This window comes from Electrophorus electricus, chromosome 3 (genome assembly GCF_013358815.1).
Source record: "Electrophorus electricus isolate fEleEle1 chromosome 3, fEleEle1.pri, whole genome shotgun sequence".
NCBI classification, from domain to species: domain Eukaryota; kingdom Metazoa; phylum Chordata; class Actinopteri; order Gymnotiformes; family Gymnotidae; genus Electrophorus; species Electrophorus electricus.
In genome coordinates, this window is record NC_049537.1 from 21264793 (window position 1) to 21284754 (window position 19962).

A 19962-nucleotide genomic window follows, 5' to 3' on the forward strand; every position below is an offset into this window, starting at 1 on the left:
TCACCTTAATGAGAATAGTCCCAAAGAACAGCACATCGGCTCCCAAGATTTCCATAAATTTAATAGAATATTTTACAATTTTGCTGCATATTATTCATATTAGCCAAACAATATGGCTAATATTGACGTCCCCTGTACTTATGGAGCATACTGTCCATGCCAGATGACTCATGTTACATGTGATTAAGTGTGAATGAGTGATTAGGATTAATTCATTAGCACGGTAGTCAACGGAGAGGTTTGGTTTGACAAGCCGGGGATTTCCCCTGGGAGATCTGTGCATAAATCCGGACGTGCTCCACTGAGGAGCTGCATGTTTCACTGTTATTTGTACTGCAAGCCAGAATGTTTCTCTCCAGTGTTTTAATGACCTAACTTGTCTTGACCTGATTTTGCTTAGAAAGGAGTTTTTCTGCACCAACTGTGTTGCTCCAAGTTAGAGTGGAATCATCTTAATGTCCTTGACACTCACAGCTCGTTAGCATTTACAGTAAATCCAGAGCCCCTTTTTATTTGAAAAACACTACCAAACACACACACACACACACACACACACACACACACACACACATATGCACACATACATACACAAATGCTCGCATACATGCACCCAAACACACACACTGGCACATAACATGTATAGGGAGCTCACTGATGTCAGTGGGTCATTGTGGTGGGAGGGAGTTTAGCGTGTATGCTACAGAGCTTTTGGTTTCATTGCCTCAGCCTACTATTGCTACACAGGACTCACTCTTATTCCTTCCTCAGATCTTATTCCTGACCTCAGATCAGATTCCAGATGCCATTATTATTATTACTGCCAGCACTATGATTTACACTTGGTCAGTACTGATAAGTTAAATATGTAAATATATTGATACGGCATGAAGAGATAATTTACTGCACCTGCTTATACATTAGAAATATCATATTATCCATTATGTAATGAGATTTATTAATTAGATTAAGCTTTTCCATTGGATACAACATTAAACATTTATAGCTGATCCAAGGTTTTCAATGAATAGGCTCTTTTGTAAGTAGATTGAATCTTTATTATGCTTCAATTCATCATTAATTTGCATGTACTCATAATATACTGTAATTCTACACATTAACAAGACATTAGGGATTAAATAAAGGCCTTCCCCTTCCTTCCACCTAAACGTACTTTTTATTTTAAAATTGTATTAGTCTAACTGTATGTGTCTGAACTTATAGAAGCAGGGTAAATTTAGACTTGTGTGCTTTGACTCAGGACACGCTGAATCTTATTTATAGATTTCACTCTTATGGGGACAGTGTAAGAGTGAAAGGAACTAGATTCTTCTGAGAAATTTAGACGGAAGATTCTCTAAAAGCAGTACAAAATAATTAGAGTTAAATAAGATTTAACTTCTCAGGTCAGTAGACTGGTGTTACGTGTTACAGGCCAAATAGCCGATAGTCGTTTGCAATTTTATATATATATATATATAAAAATGAGAATTCTGCAGTTCTTGGCAAAGTACTGTTGTCCAAGCTGTTAGTTTGCTGTACTTCCACCAGCTAGCCTTCAGATGCTTCGGATGGTCTACTAGGGCAAGTGTATGTTTCTAGATCAGTCCTGAAACTGCACCCTTTTGATTTCAAATCAAGGTCAAAAAGTGGAATAAACCCACACCACTGAGTCCAATCTAGGCACCCACAAAATGCTAGTTTGGAATGAAAGTCTGATCTGAGAGGGCCTAAGCTCCTCTGTACGGGAGCTTTATATCTCTCTAAAGTGCATTTGTGGTTCAATCCAAGACTATGCGAGAATGCTTAAAAAAGGCCTCAGCCTCCCATTAGCCTCCAGAGTTAAACAGGGCAGGAGGGGGACTGGAGGTTTTACTCTGAGCATCGGGTGGTCCTTAAAGGGACAGTGCACATTAAAGGATATACTGCTCCAATGGTCTTCTGTGTAGAACCTATTCGGCGTGGGTTGGTACCGCTCAGCCTTCTGGTACTTGCAGTATTGATGATGAGTTAAGGAATTTAATGACTAGCCTAGCCGTGGCGCTAATGTGCTCTTGAGTTACATGCTATGACAGCATCCATTCTTTTACTATTATTCCCTTCACTCATGTGACTCATAATGCGATGGAACTGTGTACTCTGCAATATTGTATAGTACTAAATGACAACAGGCATTCCCCAAATAGAAACAGACATTATGAAAGTGACTTAGAGAAAGGCAGATTGTCCTTTTTTTTGAGTGACTTTATTTTTAGTTTGGAACATTCACAAATGTGGCACACAGCATACGGTTTTGCACTCCTGGATACACAGTCTTATTCTTCTGTCTCAAATGTCTTCCATGAGGGGTAAGGCTGGAAAACAATGTTCCATTCTATATTATTCCTCTTATCAACAAGACACCTCATGCACAATCAGATAATCACATCACACCCTTCTCTGTACTGGTTGAGGTGAGGTGTGTGTTGGGGGGGGGGGGGGGTATGATCAACAATACTATATTGCGATTATACTGCTGCATAATGTGACTGTGATATGCTTTGCAATATATTAAAAATCCATCCGTGAAAATTCATCTGTATTATTTTGAACAAAATGATTTACATTTTATCGGATTATGCGAATGTCAATTCTTGAATGCGGTTCTTAAAAGAAAGAGCATTCATTTAGAAAGGTCAGGATGCTCAAATCACACAGAGTAAAAAAAAACAATAGTGAATGGTTACCGGGTCCATTTGAATATTGCAGCCTTGTGCGATATCGATGTTTCAAAGACAAATATTGTGATAATGAGCAACAAGCAATATACTGTGCAGCCTTAATTGTGTCAAAAGGGGGCCTACGGTGGCTAATTTCTTTCGGCCGTTTCTGTCAGGTACACATAAAGTAAGAGATGAGACAGGCTGACAGTGACCTCTCCTGCCCCTCTAAGCCTGTGGATCAGGGCTGCAGCGGAACAGCCGGAGCTGGCTTTAGCCGGAGGCCTCGCAGAAGGAGAAGTCTGATCTGATTTCAGTATGCCAGCTATCTGATGGGTTCCCCATGGGTGCTGAACAGGGTCCTCTGGGCCTGCTGTTTGGATATGATAGTGGTGTTTCCTAATCTCTGTGTGAATGTCATTCCCTAGACATGTGTCATATCCTCCAGTGGTGAAAAAGAGTGACCCTCAGTGGGACAAGTTTATAATAAGGACTACTGGTTCCCAAGACTTGTCAAATCAAAACTCTGCCTGTGGTTTTTTTTTTTTTTGATGCATTCCACACGTTATTGTGTGTTAGTTCTGTTACTGTGTACACCTCTATAATGAAAAATACCTTGTTCCTCTTCCTCTGGTGCTACCAAATTAGTCATAAATGTCAAGATTGCATTCATCCAGTTGGAGGAATCTTCCATGGCCTTGTCCACTGTCTTCATGGGATCTTTGCTCATGTGCTGAATGCCCCCTGAGTGCATTGTGTAACAGGCTGACATCAGAAAAGGACCCCCACATGTTCAAAATACACTTCCTGTGTACATGCTAAGGAAAAGGTCAGAAACACCAGCTCACTTCACAGCTAGATATTAGAACACTTTCAAGCATCATCATCACCTCTCAGCAACACTCATAAACCAACATGAGCTGCTCCTTCATTCTGATTCTTTGCTCAGACACGCTCTCCGCTCCTTCAAAGTCCTTCTGATTGATCGATAACCAAACCTGCCGCAGAGCCCGGCTGAACAACAATAGGCTAGACAATGAGATACTGCCATGAATGTGAGAAGCCTGCGAATCATATGCAGGACCGGTGTGTGTGTGTCATGTGGTTTGGGGTTTTCCCCCTTTCCCTTTGTCCATCCACGGTCGTGCGGGACACTCGTCGCTATGGTATTCGGCGTTGCCTATGTGAATGTTTGCTCAAACCTGTCTGGCTGCAGTGTTCAGGCCAGACAGCACTAGGCAGGGATGAGAGTAGAGCATGCAACAGAATCCAAACTCCCCTGACTCACGCTATTTCAGCCACTGCACCCTCTCCTGTTAGTGGCTATTCCCATTAGGATTCACTGCATGCGAATTTGTAGTCTGTAGTCAAAACCAGGTTACAAATCTGTCATTCTGTTGTGAGTATGAAAGCCACAATGAGAGTAAGAGGCATTTTCATTTACATCCAAGATAGCAGGTTTAAGATGTTGCAAATTCCTATGAAACTTGCACCTTGTAACATACACAAACTCACCATGACAAAAGAAACTGCAGAAATGATTTATTACATGAGTAAGTTAGGGCTCAATTAGATAGGTCTTATACAGTCTTTGTAGTTAGTTGATGAAGTGATACAAATGTCCACCGCAAAAAACTTCAAAGTGTAAATCCATAGGACGGCTTGCCTCTAAGGCTGCCTGCCTCCCTGAAGGCGTTCCTGAGACGGCCTGGCTGAGGTCCTGTTAAGACGAGACAGAGGCAGAGGAGTTGCACAGCAGCAAGTAGACAAGCCCATGGTGGAATCCATCCAGGGGACCATGCAGCAAAGCAAGACAGAGAGAGGCTGGACAGCACAGTGCACATCCAACACATCAAACGCCTCCAAACTGACAGTAATAGCGAACATGCTTGCAGATGAAACATATGAAGGCACCACATACTATAAGCACACTGGGGCAATCATTGGGACCAGGCATGTGCACTGGACGCGATACAGATGCAGAGTGGCTTGTGCCGAGCTCATCCCAGGAAAATTTGCTTGGCCACTGCAAAATGTAAAAGGAAATTTATTTCCAGGGGGGTGGGAAAAAAAAAGAATTTGGGCCTTGATAGTTTTGGGATTACACTGCTCCATGGATTTTGAGCAGACATTAAGTAAACTTAATTCTGTATTTCTATGCCTAATTTATGCCTCCTTGTATGATGTTTTCATAAAAGGTCCATTTTTACAATGCACTGTAGAGTGTTTTCTGTTAAAAGCTGTGGTCGGCTTCATTTTGTATAGCATGGTAGATGTTTTGTTTTCATCCCCTCCAGCAGGGTTCATCGGAATTCAGCTCGTCATTGTGAAAACTGCCCCATATAGAAATGTTAATGCAGTGCTGATAAATTCAGTGACATTTGTTTGATTAACTTTGTAACCTACTTCATGAAAATCCATTATTGTCCTCAGAGCTCCCACACTCTGGTCTCACCCATTTCTCACTGTCTATGATGATCATGTCATGGCCTCAGCAGCTAGAGCCCCAGTAAACAGCAGATGCCAGTCTGGAGAGAGAAGAAGAGGAAGGGAGCGAGAGAGAGAGAGAAGGAGAGCGTGTGCCTTCCAGACTCGAACACAGACAGTGGCACAGACTCGTTAAACTCACTCACTCTGTGTGGCAGAGGGCTCGAGTCAGAACTCTTGAGAGACTTTAAAAGTGAATTTATTTAGCTATTTGAGGGACTCTGGGAGGACAGACTGAAAGCTGCTCTTAGACTATGTCACCTGGCAACTCATTCGCATGAGTCACCACTGCTGTCTTTTACTTCATCCGCTGCTAAAGTTCAAGATTAAGATGTAATGTAAGCATGAGTCAGAAATGCTAATGCTGCTCCTCGTCTGCCGTTGGACTCGGTTTGTTGGGTGGCTCGCGTGAGGCAATGCGTAAGCAAGGACCAGTGCAATATGTGGGCTTCATCTTTATTACTCATTCGGTGCCGTTGACTCAAAAGTCACAGAGGAAATGAAATAAAATTAGTGAGCTGGGTGTTTGAACAGATTATTTGTTGATGGTTGACATGGCCGAGACATGCAGACTTTAATGCGCAGTCAAACAGCTCTAAGCTTGTCATTTTGATCATCTAACTGGATTATCTTTCCTTCCATTTATGTAAAATATGTTTTTTCCCTCAGTTTCAACCTTGGTCTAGCAAATAAAATTTTGGCTTCTTTTAAATGTGAAGGTTTTTAGGGATTTTTTTTTTTTGCCCTTCTATATTGTACGTCCCAAACAATCATTGCTAATGTAGAACAAATCACTTGTATATATTAGCATGGTCATGGTGCGGTTACTGAGAAACCCCATCCCTTATGGTAATAATTCTGAAAATTAATATAATTTTTTTAAATAGAGGCTTAGAGTATGCTGGGCAATTCCAGATCTTCAAGAAGGGCAGTGAGCATCAGAGACATCTTCTAGAGAGAGTGCTCTGAGAGGCTCTTGGGACGAGAACTGGGCCTTACAGCCACAGAACAACAAAAAAATCTTTGAATCAAGCCTTTAAAGAAGCATAAAAAAAGAGTTTCCTCTGAGTTTTGACCCTCAAAGCCTGTAAAGCCTTGGCCTTGTGCAGATGCCCTGGTGCAGTGCCATCGTGATGTGCTGCGATTGATTGAGCCACACTGCATTTCATGACTTATGCTTACCCATTCATTTTGTTTAATGATGGTTTCTTTGCTGCTGCTTCGTGCTATGTGCGAGCACGGCCGTTCTATCTGGGTTTAACTCAGCAGCTCCACCTCAGGGCAATGACTTCAGGCTACAAACGCAGCGCTGCGTTAGTTGAGCTGAAGCATATTATTCTTTGCTGTGGTTCCACATGACACGGCCCAAGATCTCGATTTTCCCAAGATGACCACTTGGGCCTCTCTCGATTAGTAGTCACCGAGTACACTGAAAGGACAAACTATATTTCCCTTCTTCTGACAAGAACTGGCATATCTGCAACATAGAATACTGCATTAAAATTCTGCAAATCTAGTTGGTCTCTTTCTCTCAAAGTACTGAAAATAAAAATGAATATTTGAATCATTCTGCATGGCAAGTATGGCTTACTGGTCACTACCACACAGTTAATAAACCAGGACAAGCCACAGTGTTTTAATTGATTCTCAACACCTGACCTGACCTGAGTGGTGAATCATTTGTAGCTCTGTGAAACCATATTGCAAACTTAACTTTAAACAGAACGATGTGGAACTTCATGGGATGGAAAGAGCTGCAAGGAGCATGCTGGCAATAAAAGCTCAAATGAATTTAGACAGTCTGGTTTAACACTGCTAAAGTAATGCTGAGAACAGAATTTAAATGAAAGAAGCTCAAGACCCTCCGTGAAGACCTTTTTGGTTGACCCATGCACACGTTCGAGTGACTGCGTTTGTTGATTCAGTCTCTACAGATTTTTCAGATAATTTTTCACATTTCTTCCCCTTCTCTTTGAAGGAAACAAAACTAGCAATGTCCGAAACAATTAATGTGAAGCTTATTAACAGAATTCCATTACTTCTTCAGGCCTTAGACTACATGTACGTTTAGTATTAAGCAGTATTGTATAGTAAAATTCCAACCACAAAATCCCTGCACCTGAAAGATGCAGAAAGATGGTGCTGGAACAAAAATAAGGGCTTTTTCTACAATGACAGCAGTTCTAAAATGAAACGTGAAGTTCATGTAAAGTTGAGATTTTTGTTGACCAACTTGCTCTGCCATCCCAAGTAAACTGCATGTTCCCTGATCTGTGCTCAATAACCCTATGATGCTATGATGAGTATTGTCTGAGTATCATCTGAGTATCACCTGAGTATCAATCTGAGTATTGTCTTGTTCCAGAAGATCTGCAACCTGACTGAATCTTGCTGATTTGTGTGTGTGTTTTGCTTTTGTTTGTTTGTTTGGAATTTTGGCTTATTTCTTTTAATTTTTGGACTCTAACCAATTTGTTCTGGCTAAGGATATGTTATTTTGATTTAACAACTAAAGCACTTTTGTAAATCTGGATAAGAACATCTACCCAATGCCTTAAATGTGCATGTAAATGTATGTAATACAGCCCTACATGTGCTAGGTTGAACTCTGCTGCGTACAGTAACACTCACAGTAGCAGCTCACACTTATGCTTTATTGTCTGTATGAAGGGTTTTTCTTTCTTTATTTGTTGGCACTGCAGGTCCAGACTAGGGTTTATCCATAAAGGAGCTTTTATTTAGTAACACTTTTTAAAAAAAAAAGGAACATTTACATTATAGTAGAGATATACTATACTAGTATGCATTAATCTAGCAATTCATATTATTACATTAAACTTTAAGGTGTTTAACATGGGATTTAGCTTTTTTTTTTTTTTTGCTAAGGTACTTGGAGAATCTTTGCACTTGCAGTGAGAATCCTCTTGATTTTCAATGTCAGATGATAGAATTTTACAGAGGACAGTAGAGAAGGGCAGAGTGGCAGTATATAGTATATCCAGTTGACATGATGCCTTTTATGTGCTGCAGTGGCATTCACAAATACTGTGCTATTACCAGATGGGTTGCACATCCCTTACTTTATGTGAGCTGTAACACTACAGTGGTTGCATAGCCTTCACTAAAACAGGACCAACTGTCATATGTGGAAAAGACATGGAGACTTACAATACAGTGTGTATGTGTGTATATATATATATATATATATATATATATATATATATATATATAGAGAGAGAGAGAGAGAGAGAGAGAGGAGAGAAAACGAGAGAGACAGTGGAGAGAGGAGAGAAAGCGAGAGAGTGTGTGTGTGTGTGTGTGTGTGTGTGTGTGTGCTCTGTAGTTTGTCTGTAGAATGTACAGCAAAAACTTGGTACAAAAGAAAGGACTCCATCTGATAGTACACAGTACTTATTTCACCATTCCAGTACAGTTGCCAGAAGCCGGAGATTACTGCTGGCCCCCGAGAACCCCGCATACTGCACACGTCGGTGCTTTCCCTGCTGTGCCACACAGAGAAGGGCATATGAAGGGCTCATTAACGAGCTGATGACTCGACTCAGGTGTGCTGGGAGCAGGGAAAACACAGAAGCAAGCATTTCGTCGTGACCAAGCCTGAGAAACGGTGCTCAAAGGCACAGCGTCACACCAGAGAGGAATTAATAAAGCAGAAAGGATGCGAGGTGAAGGTGTGTTTAATGAAATACAAGACAACTGTCGGTTAAGTGCCGTCACCAGATCCACTGCAGCATGGCAACAGTTGCTCCCTGTTTGCATGCATGCACACGCGTACACAGGAGCTGGGGAAGGCAGCGGCAGGCACACGCACAAACGCACGCGCACAGACTCAGGCAACAGCACTTCACTGCAGGCAGAGAGTCTTTACCAGGTGGCAAACAGGGGTCGTCACAGTATAAAGTATGGGCTTTTTATTGGATGGCAACAGGATGACACATGGGGATGGACAGGGTGGAAAAAGGAGGCAAACTTATTAGAAATGAGCGAGTGAAAGTGGTCACCAGAGACAGGTACAGTGTGCTAGAGAGACTTAACCAGGTGTGGGTTGGTCCCAGCTACACAAATACACTAAATATGAAAAGGTCTCCCACTTTTGAAACACTTTCAAAAATGTGCTCTGTGTGCTAGGCATCTGACCTTTTTGGGGGGGAGTTGAAATGAAATGAAATGCGAGTGAAATGTGATATGGAAACTATAGCATTTGCAAAAACCATCTTAGCGATGACAATTTTCACAAAATTCACATTCAACAGTCTTGAAACAGCTCGCTGAGCAACATCCTGATTTAATCTCACATCAAACGTGACCATATGCAGCCATCATACGCAAGATTGCCTAATGTATAATCTCATCAGCTGATTATGCAGTATAGTGGTTGTCAAAAAAGGCCAAAGGAGGAATGAAGCTAGACAGGACCTGACCTGCTCATTGACTGCTGCTGACTGAAAGTGAACGCAGCTCATGGAACACCCTATCTGTCTTAATCACTGTCAGCGCTATCAGGACCTGGCCCAATAAACTTCCGCCCTGCCCCCCAGCACCCACTCGCAGTGGAACTCTAGATAAACTCTCAGCCCTGAAAACAACCATCAGGCTTTATCGCATTTTGTAGTCTCTCCAACTTCTTGTCCAAGACTCCTATTAGTCCGACCCGTAGCAATTTTTACGCTAAGCATCAATCCATAGACGATGTCAGTGCCTCGCTGATACAGGCTCCTCTGATGGTTGTATTCATCGGCTCTGGGCTCCAAACCAGACCAAAATATACAATGGCTGACCACAGGAGAGCCATTGCAGCACGACCCCCAGGCACCCTGCTGGAATCGGGATGCATGGGGATGGGCCAGGGAAGAGGAGCTGAGCTGCGCTTACCTTCCAGGCTCCTGGTGTCCAGCAGGTCGAACATGATGATGGCCACGGCTGACCAGGTGATGACGAGGGCCAGCACCAGCACCCAGGCCATGGGTGAGCTGAATGTAGTGTACAGGTCTTCCTTCATGGTGCGCCTGGGGGGGCGAGGCACAGCCCTGGCCGCGTCTATGCCCCTGCCCTCGAGCACTGTGGTGGTGGTGCTGGAGCCCCGCACTGTGGAGACACACGGGAGGATTTAGGCACCGCCTCACTCCCTGCAGGGGGGATGAGAGGCTCGTAACAAGGCCTGACAAACGGACATTCAGGCCTTTGTCTTTTGGCCAGGGCACCACAGCAACAGACGACTGAAAAGGGCTCCATAAGAATGTTACATGACTGCAGTATCAATCACTTAGTGTTAAAGTATCTTCAAGGCCACAGTAAAGAAAAATGCTGCCTTTGTATCTGTTGGGGAGATGTATTGATGTGACTGTTCCTGTCAAAAGGCTCATTCTAAATGGATATAAAACCTTGGTGCCATGCAGGCTGAATAGCCGCTCAGTGATTCCTTACACACACCGTGTGTGACCTTTGTAAACACTGTTCCTTTTACAGAGCCCCTTATTGATTTGGTCCAATGCGGCCGAATTTAGTCTGAGTCGGGAATTGATTCTTGTATGAGCCATTGTGATTCTGTGTATGGTTTCTTAAATTTGATATGTGACTCATCTGTTGTACATCTAAAAGGAGATGGGGTTCTGCTCACTGTCTGCGATGACCTGTGGCAGATAAAATCTGCCTGAAATTCCTTTTAAGTCTGCCTCCACTTTCACTTGATTCTCACTTGTGTGTGTGCACCCTCCATTAGAGCCAACAATCCTATCTGCACTTGGGTGTATGTATGTGTGCACGTATGTGTGTGTGTGTACGCAAGTGCATGTGTGTGTGTGCGTGCATGTGTGTGCGTGCGTGCGTGCAGCTCGGCCCACCTGTTGGAGCCCGTCATGTGGCACCATGTTGCCCAACTAGAAATTAGAGAGTTGGCCTTTACGTGCTGACTCAAGAAGACCACATGAAGAGCCTCTTCTGTCATCCCCTCACTAAAAACAACAGTCCCTCTTGGACTACTATATTTTGTGTCAGAAACCTTTGTCCTTATGAATGAACTCTTAATGCTCAACACACACACACACTAAGGTGTATTTAGGTGTGTTATGCCAAGCAGTATAAGGGTGTTATCATGTTAACCACAGTGTTGGGTGCTAGGCTACAGGATGACCTCACCAGCCCTTCTGGATCAGAGCAGTAGTTGAAATAATAAACAGAAAATGGCTGCCCCTCATCACCTGTTCCGATAGAAGACCTCACACTTGGGTCCCTGTGTTCATATCCATGGCAACTAACATCAGCCAGTGAGCTGGAGCTGTTGAAGGAAGCCAGTTAGCAGACAGACAGTCCACCGCTGGGCTTCAGACACTCACCACACTGCTCCCCTGACACCTTTACTGGAGCTTATTTACATCCATCTGACCAACCGTCTTTACAGTTTCATCGGAATATCAAATTCAGTTTAAAGCCTCTGCAACAATAAGCTATTTCACGCAAGACTGAAATCCATTTAGCAACCTTCCATCATACTAATAATTAATGTTGAGATAACTACATCTCAAGTCAGGGAACGGAGCTTTGGAGAAATTTTCAAACTTATTCCGAAAGAGCTTCGATAATGTGTGAAAATTGACAGATTTTTGATTTTTGTTTTTTGTTTGTCTGACATTCTTAATGTCCATGCAATCCCTCTAAGCATATTAAAATTACTTTCATATCTGAGAGCCGATATCACCTATCCACAGTCCCAGATATGTAAACCGAATTAAGCAGCCATATTCCCTATCAGGCAGGCTGAGGCATAATTCAGTTGATGGCCCTATCTGAAGATCCTTTAAAAGCTTCATGGGCATCACATGCATGTTTCAGGAGCATAACATTTGGGCAATGAGCTATATGATACAGTGTATTTTTAGAGGCCTTCGGTCAGGAAATTCCTCATCAGTGCAGTAAGCTGCACTTCTCCAAACATACTACAATGTCTCTGCACTGTTCATTCTCACAGTTGAAACATATAACACAATACACAGTTGAATATGTGAAAAAGATGCACTGTACCTTCCATCTCTGTTAAACTATGTTAATCCCCAACTGCAAGAGTCCTTCTCTTAAAAGATCCTGTTAGTGTCCTGACAAAATCCTGCAACCCCACAAGGAAGCACAAAAATATGCCACCTGTTGCTCGGAGCGGCTTGGTTTGGAAAAACCCAGCGACGGTGTCGCTCGCGTGGGCCTCCACACCCCCTGGCTCCAGAGAAGGGTATTTCGAAGATTGTGGCCTTTCTGCGAGCACCAACGAGAGCGGCGGAACGCTTAGGCTCGCAGCTGAAATGGCTAAACCTAACCCCCCTACGATCGTTCCCGCCGCTTCCCGGGTGGAGGTCTGCAAGCACGGGAGGCCTGGAGGTAACCTTATCCCTGAGTGGACCGGCCAGTTTATTCTTAGCGCCCCCAGACATGGCAGCAGCATTCTGCTTCGCCTTTTTAGGCCAGAGGGTGTGACCTGTGAGCTGGGTTATCAGCAGCCGGGTTGGCGGAGAACCCAGCAACACGTATACAGAGGCGTCCGAAAGTTTACAGTATTGTTGCCAAGAAGTCAGAGTCTCTACTTAGCTTAGTCCAAAACAGCAACAAGGAAACAAAAGAGTACACTCTTGTCTCCATGAAGGTCATTAGATTTTAATGAAACATTAGTGCAACAAACATCTTCGTGTAACTGTCTGGAGTTCCCACAGGTTCAGATTTTGTTCGTCTCAAAGAGAGCCATGGAACCCACTTGAGCTAAGCTACCAAAGCTTATTAAATATTCCGACAAAACAAGCACAACCTTTCTTATAAATTGTGCAAATGGGACATTTAATGCACTTGATCTTTAAAGAGTAAATTGCATTTTGTCCCCACAATGCTGCTTCCTCAGCAGGAGTGTGTCTCATCCACAAAAAAAAAAAAAAAAAGGTGTCACCCGGCTGTAAAGCTGAGGTGGCTGGGTGAGCAATTTAACTGAGCTTTGTGCAATAAAAAGGACAGATGAAGAGGTGGAATATTTTACCTTTGTACACAGTGCATCCCACCGAGTCCTGAGCATCCTCCTGCACCGTTTTTAGGAGGCTCGCGTTTTCATGCTGGAGCGTTCCGCGATGTGTGTGAGAGAGGGCGGCCTGGTGCCTGTGTCACCTACGCTTCTGCGTCGCCATGGCAGTTTGCAGGCAACGACCCTTTCACCGGTCAAGATGAAACATGCAGGTCTGATGAAATCAGGTGCAATGATGGGGGGAAAAATGACTGACATTCGGTGTGTGTGTGTGTGTGTGTGTGTGTCAGTGTGTGTGTGTGTGTGTGTGTGTCAGTGTGTGTGTGTGTGTGTGTGTGTGTGTGTGTGTGTGTGTGTGTGTGTGTGTGTGTGTGTGTGTGTGTGTGTTTGTAGAGGGCTTATGCAGTAGTAGAATGTTCTGGTTAATGTTCTGATGTGGCACCTCAGGACTCCTGCTATATCAACTCTGCACAGCCCTGTCCTAATAGAGATGGCATTGGTGACCTTCTTATTGACTTATTGCGGCGTGAGTTTAACATAGATATACATCTAAATGCACCTTGGCTAAATTGCTTCTGAAATTATGCTTCGTAACAGAGGCTGGACTCCATGACAGTTCAGAATAAAATCTGTGCTACTCAAACGTCAGTGAAAGATGCTGTTTGATTGGTTTAGCTATAAAGTAAATAAACATCAGGTGTAAGATTGGACATCTTTGGGTAGATACTGCTGCAACTATGAACTGAATATTAGAACACACTGCACTGTCTGATAAAGCAGGATTACGGATGGATTATGAAGTGCCTCTAATGGCCTGTAATGGTATTTCTGTGGGTTCCACATTTGTTCTTCTGGAAGAAGAGCTTCATGATGCAAGTTCCTAACAAAATTGCGGAGGTACTGAATTAATAATAAAAGTATACGTTTTCTAATTAGCCTTCAAATATAATGTCACTATTATTGTTATAGTTTCTGACTGTCAGACTGGGGGAAACTGAGGAAATCTGGGTGATTTACAACAACAAAAGAAATTTAAAAATAGAAAGTCCAATTTGATGAAAAGAAAAATTTAAATTGATCTTGGCTTGATTCATTTTTTGTCAACAATTTGTCTCAAAAAGCAACAAACAACTTGGCCAAGAATCATCATCTATCAGCAGCCATAAATGATTATGTCAATCACCACGATTCTCTGAACAGCCCGGGTGCTCTAGTGAGTGACAGCAGTATACTAGCACAAGCTGTGAAATGGAAAAAATATATAACACATACAATGTTATCTAATAATACTAGCGTTGCTCCTTGGCCAAAAAGCGTCATGCGAGTGTTTTCCGGTCAGCTATCATCAACTCCGGGACCTTAAACCCCTCCTCCACCCACCTTATTTCCTCTAGTATGTTGTGCACAAACCCAAAAAAATAGAGTGCTCAAGGTATCAGGTAGTAAAGCAAAACTGAGTAGCACCAACCTGGTATGGTGTAGGACCATGTGGCTTCATTGGTAATGAATCCCTGAACAGAAATGCTTCCCTTTGTGGCTTGAACTGGCACACGGCGTTGAGGTTGCCTCCATGTTTCTGGCCCGCTACGCTTAGAGAGCGCAGTGCAGGCAGACATGGAGCTGAGGGGAGGAGTTCACAGTGTAAAGGATGGAGCTGAAACTGCGTCCACACGGCTAATTTGAAAGAACTGCTGATGTAGTCATTAATACTTAAAGACAGCCTGTCTGCACTGCAATAACCACCAGCCCTGAATGACCATAATGGGCAGAAGAGTCAAGACCTGACACTGCTAGCGTTTAGTGTGCCGAACATAGGGAAAAATATTTAATGGTGCTGTCATACAGTATCGCAGGCGGAGGCAGGCGGAGGCAGACGGAGGCATCTTGCTCCAACGCATCGGAGCTTTGTCAAACTCGATCATAATTTATTCCTCTCGGCTCTAAACAGCCCTCCGCTTGCCAAGGGCACTAGGCAACAGCAGAGATATGAACAGCGAAGGGAATGAATGGGGAAACACAGAGGGACAACTGAGCTGGCCAAACACAAGTCCCTTTGACATTACAGAAAGACTTTAATGAGACCATAGTGCACAAAATAGGCAACTTAGCCTGCCAGTGAGTCAGCACAACTGATACTGTAGGAAGAGTGGGATATGTTGAGTTATCATTCTGTTTCAGTCACAGCTGTTGCCTGGTTATGTAGCTCTGATCCGTGGCACCTACACACATTAAAATCTCTCCGGAAAACCAGTGGGACGTCAATAGGACTCGCCTGGGAATTCATCCAAACCCCTCCCCCCTCTCTATCACTCTAGCACTCTGAAGTCCCCAACACAATGCCGAAGGACCTGACTACTCCACACCCATCCTGGTGATACATCCATGTTGAGTGTGGCCCACAGTCTGGGTGGATGCGTTCACGTACCCGGCCGGCCTAGGGTGTGGACCGCCGCGTCAGTGAGGGGTAGCGGAGGTGGAGAGGCGGCGTCCCAGCAGCTCCCGCGGGGTCCAGGGCCTTTGTGCAGACAGTGTGGTGTCGGTTCAGTGCCCCCACCTCATGGGGCGGAGAGCACGCCTGAAGCGCGGTCTCCTTCTCCCATTTACGAGGCGCAGTTCAGAGGTGCAGGCGCGCAGCAAGGGCCTGGCTCTGGGTAAGCATTTAGCATCTGAAAAATGAGCCAGTCGCTCCAACAAGCTGTTTCTGCATAAACAGCGATGAATGATTATGAAGGATTTTGCAAGTGTAATCTATAACCAGATCATGGAACACCAGGATCATGGAAAAGATCCTTTGAACTATGCATTTGTTGTGTTTGATAGACTGTACTTTACTGTACTTAACCTTCCATTATTTTTTGGAGAACCATCTTGATACTTGATATGCCATCATGAAGTTATACCATTATTTGGATAATTACATAATAGTATAAAGACAAACAGGCCATTAAGACATTACAACATCTAATTAAACTTCATTGGCTATTGTATAACCTGCTATATGCTGTTGAATGCCATCAGATGTAACCTGAGTAGCTTGTACAGCATTCACATTGTAAAACAATCATAGTGGCCAGATCGGAGCCTTTGACCCTGGCTGCCTGCTCTAAGATACACACTTTAACCAAGCAGAAGACTTAATTACTAAATATTGAGATACAATTTAGAATTTAGATACAAAACCACAAGGGGGCACTATGTGACCCAAATGAGCTTGTTAGTTTCTTATTAAAATATTAATTACTAAACAGCCTCAAAGGCACTTTTATTGAATTTAATTGCTTAATTATATATATAATTATGTAAGCAGCCTTCACTCTGGCATCAGTGACTCTAAGACAGGTAGAATGCAATGGGGACACTGTGGGTGAACACTTTCTCCATGCTCCACTCATTAAAAAGCAGACAACAACAGCAAAAAGAAAACCAGACCTGGCAGTAGGAAAGAGGATGAAAAATGTAGGGGAATTGTTTTGTTTTGTTTTTTTTTCCCCAGTATACCAGTGCATAATTTGATGAAAAATGATTCCGCATGAGTCTCATTAGGAAAACGACTTACCTCTCAAAGTGAAGATGTGTCCCAGTGAATGTGGCTACGTAACTAAGCTTCTAAAGCTTTTGTGAAGTTAAAAGTGAAAATGCAGCACAATTATTAAAAGACTCGGCAGACTAATTACCTGCGTTTATGAAGCTATTTCTCATAATGTACAAATACCCAAAGAGTACAAATACCCAAAGAGCCTAAGTACTTTTATTATTATTACCTATTAAAGTAAAAGCATTTTATTTTTAAGTCATTTAAACATTGTTCATTAATATGCATTTGCTTATCTTTGTGCTACTGAGAGTAAATAATTTCGTATAGCAGACAAAGCAGGGCTGCTAAATATAATTACGTGTGATTTTTAAAATAGCACAACATGCTGGAGTAATTTATCTCCATCATAACTATCCTCTTCAACGCAACTTATTTAGACATCGAAGGAAGCCCTTGAAAAAAAACTGAGCCGGTGTCCTTTCCCATCTTTGTGCTAAAGCCTTGCTTGCTCAAAGCCACAGCTGATGAATGACAAACGTGAGAAAGACGGATCAAATGAAACATTCAGGAGAGCCTGAAGTTCAACCTCACTAAAGCATTAAAGAGGGAAGTGCATTTGTCTAGTGTCCAATTTAAAGCGATAGAAGTCAAGAGCTTTGCAGACGCTCATGAATTTTTCAGGGATCAATATCTCTCTCTACAGCTGCAGATTCCTGGCCTTTGTTCATAGCTTATGCTTATATGGTGTAATGGCTTACCCCAGTTTACCAGCAACCTTAATTACGGAAAGATGGAACATAATGGATGTTTAGAGTGGGTGCATTTACACTCAAAATATGTACAAAATACCTTTTAAAGTGTACACGTAGCCTATATTACTTTTGGGTTATTTTTGCTCTCAAGAAGATCCTTCAGTGTCCAGCAGTCTGCCAACATCGGCATCGTATTTCCTTACTAAAAATGTTATGCGAGTATACTCGATACTAGCCTGTTTGTGCTAGCTAAGGATACTTATCTAAGTACAGAACTAAATCACTTTCTTAAGTGGCTCTGCATAAAAGTGTCTGCTAAATGCCATAAGTGTAAAAATACTGGAACAAAAACAAACTAAAAAAAAACCAAACAAAACTAAGGGGCGACAGAGAAATGCTGAAAACATGTTTGGATTCAATGTGAAAAAATACACAAATAACCGATACTTCTCCAAAATACTATTCGACATGTGAAAACTGTATCTTTAATTACATGCAAGTTGCCGACGTCAAATGATGTACTAAGTCTTCATTTATGGTCCTTTTAAGGAATTATGTTTTGTGGTACTGGATGCTGTTATGTTTTATTGCTAGACGAGGGTTTAGACATCGGCTACATGTGGTGCATGTAAGTGTAACAAGCATCACAGTAAATTTGCTAATCACGTTGTGATTAGTACAATTTGTGGTACTGTTCTTGAACTTTTGCCCAAACTAGACACGTTATTTTTCTTTATATTTACTTTGCAATTGGGAGACAAAAGAGCGAGAGGGGCTGTCGCGCTAATACTACTGCGCCTGTAGGTGGTCGAAAGAAAGTCCAATAAATCAATAACAAACTTAATCTGTAGAAAGTACTGCATAGCTCAGGTACTGCATTTGTTAATTTTTATTTCTTGTAGTGTCTATTAGTTAGCTAGCAGTTTTTTTCTATCAGAATATGCTTGATATCGTTGCATTGTAACACTTTTCCTGTTAGTGACGCACATTCGGTGGAAGCACCGATTTCGATATATCGGAAGCTATAGTTAGATATCGGAAGATATGGTTAGATATCGGAAGATATGGTTAGATATCGGAAGATATAGTTAGATATCGGAAGCTATAGCTAGATTGTCTTTTTTTTTTCATGCATCAAAAAGGATGCCTCCAATTTCGTCCCACGCCGGAAATCTTGCCCGTTCGTTTTGTTGGTATTTATTGGTTACCGAAGCAAATCCGTGCCACTCAGTGATCATATTTGGGGGTCCCTGTAACCCTCTCACACAAGACAGTCTCTAGTCTTGGGGACACCCGTAGTTAAACTAAACGTCCAAAATATGCTCTGAACTAAAATTATTTTTGAATTGTAACGAAAAGAACGTAGATATAACTGAGTAAAGTACATTTTAAACATATTTCTAAAAAGTAAAACAAGTCTTAAAGCTACAATTTGGTCCAAAAGTTACTTAAGTAAATGTAACGGAGCAAATGTAACGCTTTAGTAAGACGTTTCATCGCAACTCAGACCTCGCTAAGCCATTAACGTTTTTGAGTGACAGTCGGCGCTGCCAGTCATACATGATTATCTCAGAGTGAAGATCAGACACCAAATGGCAGGTAGATTTATCTCACCCCCAGAACGCGAGACAAAGTCAAAAGGTTTGATCGATACTGTCAGCGCGGGGAGGGGAGCTTCTCAGTGCGGCCGCTTAGCCACGTGCACTGCCGTCAGCACCCAAGCGAGTTTCGGTGCATGTCCGGACGATAAATGGAGGAACAGACAAGCTAAAACGCTGCGCTTCCGAATGCAAACTACTCGGCAAGGTTAGGCACAAGGGAAGAAGGAGGAAAGGCCTGAAATATATTTCGACCAAGGTGCTTTTGCGGAGGTTTCATGAGAATATCATCCTTTTGCAATCTCATAAGCTTTTGTATAGACATTTCTTTTCTGGTGTGGGATTTGTTGGTTGGTTTGTTTCTTTGTTTACTTCAAACTGTATCAAAGCCTTCGTAGGTGAGGTCAGGCTTTCCACTAATGACGTGAAAAGCACAGAAAGCTCAGAAAGCTCCCAAATACATTACTGACTGACGTCATTGGCCTATCTGAGAACACAATTAAATGAAATCCTTGATGCCAAATTCAGTTTACTGTGAAGACCAATCTCTCTCTCTCTCTCTCTCTCGTTATGCGTGTGTATGCCTGTCCCCACTGACTTACGTTTAATGATTCAGCACTTAGGTTATTAACTGCGAAGTTAACTGCAAACATAACTGTATGCGTTGTCATTATTTGCAGTATCTCAATCTAATTCTCAATTTCTTACGTCCTTGTCTTGTCATTCAGTGTAGCACCCGCGATACTAGCCTGGACTGTCTGCTCTCTCTAATTGTCGTATTTCTTTGGGACATCTGAATGTCAAATGATTTACTGAGTAGCCCTCGACTCTTGCCCACCATTTCCCAAGTGACCCGACACACAATTCTCATCAGTTCAACATTGCG

At 42.6% G+C, this 19962-nt stretch overlaps 1 protein-coding gene across 13 annotated transcripts in view; it reads right to left on the reverse strand.

Annotated features, from left to right (window-relative positions):
• The window catches only part of trdn (triadin), a 35261-nt gene extending 22659 nt beyond the window's left edge, over positions 1-12602 (reverse strand). For 8 of the 13 annotated variants that reach the window (XM_026998006.2, XM_026998013.2, XM_026998044.2 and 5 more), the window contains exons 1-5: positions 12219-12602; positions 10074-10286; positions 9070-9108; positions 4363-4416; positions 3312-3440 (exon numbers count right to left, since the gene is read on the reverse strand). In XM_026998006.2, coding sequence (XP_026853807.2) covers positions 3312-3440; positions 4363-4416; positions 9070-9108; positions 10074-10286; positions 12219-12225 — 442 coding nt within the window. In that variant the 5' untranslated portion in view covers positions 12226-12602. Of the gene's footprint in view, positions 1-3311; positions 3441-4362; positions 4417-5102; positions 5126-5151; positions 5225-9069; positions 9109-10073; positions 10287-12218 lie in introns of those variants that run through there. The other 5 variants (XM_026997988.2, XM_026998054.2, XM_026998021.2 and 2 more) reach the window with 5 other exon arrangements.
• Between the last annotated feature and the right edge of the window lie 7360 nt (positions 12603-19962).